This window comes from Chiloscyllium plagiosum, chromosome 6 (genome assembly GCF_004010195.1).
Source record: "Chiloscyllium plagiosum isolate BGI_BamShark_2017 chromosome 6, ASM401019v2, whole genome shotgun sequence".
Taxonomy (NCBI): Eukaryota; Metazoa; Chordata; class Chondrichthyes; order Orectolobiformes; family Hemiscylliidae; genus Chiloscyllium; species Chiloscyllium plagiosum.
The window spans coordinates 93,699,509-93,704,851 of NC_057715.1; the positions used below are offsets into that span (position 1 = coordinate 93,699,509).

At 41.5% G+C, this 5,343-nt stretch overlaps 1 protein-coding gene across 3 annotated transcripts in view; it reads left to right on the forward strand.

Moving 5' to 3' along the window:
* LOC122550834 (serine/threonine-protein kinase Nek5-like) overlaps positions 1-5,343 on the forward strand; it is a 96,371-nt gene that overhangs the window by 31,819 nt on the left and 59,209 nt on the right. For 2 of the 3 annotated variants that reach the window (XM_043692147.1, XM_043692148.1), the window contains exon 7: positions 1,465-1,551. The exons of the other annotated variant lie outside the window; for it this stretch is intronic. In XM_043692147.1, the coding sequence (XP_043548082.1) occupies positions 1,465-1,551 (87 nt within the window). The remainder of the gene's footprint in view (positions 1-1,464; positions 1,552-5,343) is intronic. 3 annotated transcript variants of the gene reach the window in all.

Here is a 5,343-nt window from a genome sequence, read left to right on the forward strand (position 1 = left end):
TCAACCCCTCCCCCACTCACCTATTGTACTCTATGCTACTTTCTCCTCACCCCCACCCTCCTCTCTTTTATCTCTCCACCCTTCAGGCACTCTGCCTGTATTCCTGATGAAAGGTTTTTGCCCGAAATGTCGATTTTACTGCTCCTCAGATGCTGCCTGAACTGCTGTGCTTTTCCAGCACCACTAATCCAGAGCTGTAAATAACCATCATCTCTCAGGGACAGAAGTTTTCACTGTTCTTTGGGTTGGATTCCATGAGTGGCCACATATATCTGGATAAGTAGCAGAATCACATCAGCTCTCCTGGATCTGTGTGGTCAAGTTGCCACTGCTTTTCAGGCCAGGGATTATGTTCGCTGCCACAACTATTAAATTATTTCCCAATCTCGCTGATTTTTCTTTATTTCCATAATCAGGTTTCGAGTAAGTTTTGGTGTTGTTTTAGAATATAAGGACCAGGAGTAGGAGTAAATAATTCAGCCCCACAGGTCCACTATGCCATTTGATAAGATGATGGCTGACATCATCTCAGTCTCATCTCCACTTTCCTGTCTGCTCCCCATAACCCTTTAACTCATTTCCAATTAAAAACCTGTCTGTCCCCTCATGACTTTTATTCAGCGTCCCAAAGTCTGCTGCACTCTGGAGTAACGAATCTGCGAGGTTCAGGGGAGTAATTCCTCCTTATTGCTATTTTAAATCTGCCACCTTTTAGCCGAAGACTATGATCTCATTTTAGACTGCCTCACATGGGGAAACATCTGCTCTGCATCTATTTTGTTAACCTATTTTAACATCTTAAATACCTCAATTAGACCTCCAATCGTCCTTCTAAACTTGAGTGACTATAAGCCTAAACTGCTCAATCTCTCTTCATTATACAATCCTTTAATTAATGGAATTAATCTAGTAAACCTTCTCTGAACTATCTTCAATGCAATTACCTCCTTCCTCAAGTTAGGGACCAAAGCTGTACACAGTACTCTACATACAGTCTCACCAATTCTTTGCACAATTGCAACAACACTTCCCAACTGTTCTAGTTCTTTAGTAAAGTGGTCAACTTGTCAAGAGCTTAATCATAGCAAATGAAAAAAAGCCCAGTTAGGAATAAGTAAAACGTATGTATTTTCTTTTTAATTTCTCTTACTATTGCAAAGTTTACTTCCAGTGGACGTGGACCAACGAGATCTGAAGTTATTATACATCCTTCTATTGGGGGGTACTTCAGTCAGATGTGTGTCAAATAAATCTGGTCATTATTCAAAAATATTATGTGTGTTTTAAATCAAATAAAATGCAAACTACTTCAAAATAATGTTTCAGTCTTAAGAGACATACAATACGTTAAAATGCAACCAGAGTTCAGAACAGTTTAGAAAATGTCAAGTCATTTAGCTTGCATCTTATAATTATGTTGCTTTTTTTGTTATTTTAGTTTGCTTTTCTCTTCTATTCTTCTAGTACCATGGACCTAGCACATACATGTATAGGAACACCATACTATTTGTCCCCTGAGATATGTGCAAACCAACCATACAATAACAAAACGTAAGTGTAAGTTTGCTTTAAACAGCCCATTGCATTTTTTTAGTGCTTTGTAGCACAACCCGTGTTTTATGTCTAATTTTGGTTGGGTACACATTCACTTAAACCCAGTCACTCAAGACCAAGAAAATGCCTATACAGCATTGTAGGCTTCAACAGTTATAGGCTTGAGAGAGAAGCAATTCATATTTAGTGCTATCTTACTGCATATGACTGACATTTACATTTAAATGGTCTTCAGCAAGTAATAATAATCAAAGGGCGGCACGGTGGCACAGTGGTTAGCACTGCTGCCTCACAGCGCCAGAGACCCGGGTTCAATTCCCGCCTCAGGCGACTGACTGTGTGGAGTTTGCACGTTCTCCCCGTGTCTGCGTGGGTTTTCTCCGGGTGCTCCGGTTTCCTCCCACAGTCCAAAAGATGTGCAGGTAAGGTGAATTGGTCATGCTAAATTGCCCGTAGTGTTAGGTAAGGGGTAAATGTAGGGGTATGGGTGGGTTGCGCTTGGCGGGGCGGTGTGGACTTGTTGGGCTGAAGGGCCTGTTTCCACACTGTAAGTAATCTAATCTAATCTAATGACATTAATTTGGATGGCAGTGTGTGCTATGGGGAGGATGCTAAGAAGCTGCAGGATGACTTGGACAGGCTGGCTGAGTGGGCAGATACATGTCAAAGGAGAAAGTGAGGTCTGCAGATGCTGGAGATCAGAGCTGGAAATGTGTTGCTGGAAAAGCGCAGCAGGTCAGGCAGCATCCAGGGAACAGGAGAATCGACGTTTCGGGCATAAGCCCTTCTTCAGGAAGGGCAGATACATGTCAAATGCAATTTAATGTGGACAGATGTGAGGTTATCCACTTTGGTCTCAAAAACAGGAAGGCAGATTATTATCTGCATAGGGGCAGATTAGGAAAAGGTGAGTTGAAACAAGACCTGGATGTTATGGTGGAACAGTCGCTGAAGGTTGGCATGCAGGTGCAGCAGACGATGAGGACAGCTTATGACATGCTGGCCCCCATAGAGAGAGGATTTGAGTATAGGAGTAGGGATGTCTTGCTGCAGGTCCGTTATACAGGACCTTGGCGAGGCCACGCCATGCGTATTGTGTGCAGTTTTGGCCTCCTATTCTGAGGAAGAATATTTTTACTATTGAGTGAGTCCATCAAGGATTCATCAGACTGATTCACAGGATGGCAGGACCAACTTGAAGAAAGACTGATCGAATGGGCTTGTATTCACTGGAATTTAGAAGAATAAGAGGGGCAGATTGCACAGAAACATTGAAAATCCTGATGGACGAGACAGGCTGGATGCGGGTAAAATGGTTCTGATGTAGGGAAAGTCCAGAACTAGGGGTCATGGTCTAAGAATAGAGGGTTAAACCATTCAGAACTGAAATGAGGAAGAATCTCTTCACTCAGTGTTGTGAACCTGTAGAATTCTCTACCACAGAAAGCTGTTGGGGCGAGTTCACTAGATATATTCAAGAGGGAGCTGGAAGTGGCCCTTGTGGCTAAGGGGATCAAGAGTATGGAGAGAAAGCGAGAGTAGGGTCCTGAGATTGTGTGATCAGCCATATCATTTTGAATGGTGGTGCATGCTCAAAGGGCTGAATGGCCTGTTCCTGCACTATTTTCTGTGTTTCTATGTTTCTATCTGAATTTCTTTGACTGGAGGCAGCAATCTCCAACTGTGTTGATGCTTCAAAGAGAGCATGGAGACCATTCCATCAAGCAGGAAAATGGGGAGTGGGGTCCACCAGGATGGAGCCTCAGATGATAGCCCTGACAGCCATCTCGAGTTGCCCTTGAACTGAGTGGCTTGCTAGCCATCAGAGGACAGTTAAGAGTCAACCACATTGCATATGAATCTGTAGTCACATGGAGACCAGACCAGATAAGCATTGCGGGTTTCTTTCCTTAAAGGACATTAGTGAAGCAAATGTTTTTTTTAATTTCATGGTCACCATTACTGAAACAAGTTTTCAGTTCCAGATTTTCAGTCATTTGAATTTAAATGTCACCATCTGCCCACACTGGAGTTTGAACCCATGTGCCCAGAATATTAATTTGTGAGTATTGGTCTGTGACATTACAACCATCCTATTGTCTTCTTTTAATCTAGTCAGAAAATTATTTTTGGTGTTAAAAGGTGCTCTTGTGTTAGAAGGTTGCAATGTAAAAAAGCATTTCAGTTTGCTGAGTCATTTTGAATACAATATTTTGCCTTGAAACTTGTCACAAAGTGCAACTGTAAAGATAATGAGTCATTTAAATCCTCTCCTTCTGTTAAGTGTTTGATTCTTCATATAGCATGAATTTAAGTAGAACTTTCTTAGTTTTGGGCATAATCATCAGAGTATAGGCAGTAGCTGTAGTATTAGTTTGCAAAGATGATACAATGTCTTTTAAATACTTCTTGTCTTTTTGACTAATGGTAAAGCATATTTAAACAAAATATGTTTTAAAGAGAGACACAATTTCAACTATAAGCTGAGCAGTGTTTTCACCCAACTTTGTGTTTGCTTGTTTTGAAATGTGTATGTAAGTCAAGCTTTGTGAAAATCTTTGTAATAATTCATAATTATGTTCAACTCTATTAAAAAAGAGGAAAAGGAAAATATTATAGAGGAGAAGAATGAGGTATGAGATATTAGACTAGAAAGGATCAAGGTTAGTTACAAACAGGTGTTATCAATTATACAAGGAATGAACGTAGACAAGTCCCCTGGTCCGGATGGGATTTATCTGAGGATTCTCTGGGAAGCTAGGGAGGAGATAGCAGAGCCTATGGCTTTGATATTTGAGTTGTTATTGTCTACAGGTTTAATACCAGAGGACTGGAGGATTGCAAATGTTGTGCCCTTGTTCAAGAAGGGCAGTAGAGATGACCCAGGTAATTATAGACCAGTGAGCCTTACTTCTGTTGTAGGAAAGGTTTTAGAAAGGATTATAAGAGATAAGATTTATAATCATCTAGCAAGCAACAATTTGATTTCAGATAGTCAACATGGTTTCGTCAAGGGCAGGCTATGTCTCACAAACCTCATTGAGTTTTTTGAGAAGGTGACCAAACATGTACATTGGGTAGGGCAGTTGACGTGGTATACATGGACTTCAGTAAAGCCTTTGATAAGGTTCCACATGGTAGGCTGTTGGAGAAAATGCAGAGGCAGGGAATTGAGGGTGATTTAGCAGTTTGGATTAGAAACTGGCTTTCTGAAAGAAGGCAGCGAGTGGTGGTTGATGGAAAATATTCAGCCTGGAGTCCGTTTACTAGTGGTGTGCCACAAAGATCTGTTTTGGGACCACTGCTGTTTGTCATTTTTATAAATGACTTAGACGTAGGCATAAGTGAATGGATTAGTAAATTTGCAGATGACACTAAAGTCGGTGGAGTAGTGGACAGTGTGGAAGAATGTTACAGGTTGCAGGGAGACTTGAATAAACTGCAGAATTGGGCTGAAAGGTGGCAAATGAAGTTCAGTGCAGCTAAATGTGAGGTGATGCACTTTGGGAAGAATAACAGGAAGGCAGAGTACTGGGTCAATGGAAAGATTCTTGGTAGTATGGATCTGCAGAGGGATCTTGGAGTCCATGTACATAGATCCCTGAAAGTTGCCACCCAGGTGGATAGTGCTGTTAAGAAGGCATACGGTGTGTTGGGTGTCATTCGTAGATGGATTGAGTTCGGGAGCCGCAATATCCTGCTGCAACTATACAAAACGCTGGTGCGGCCACACTTGGAATATTGTGTACAGTTCTAGTCTCCATATTTTGCAAAGGATGTGGAAGTATT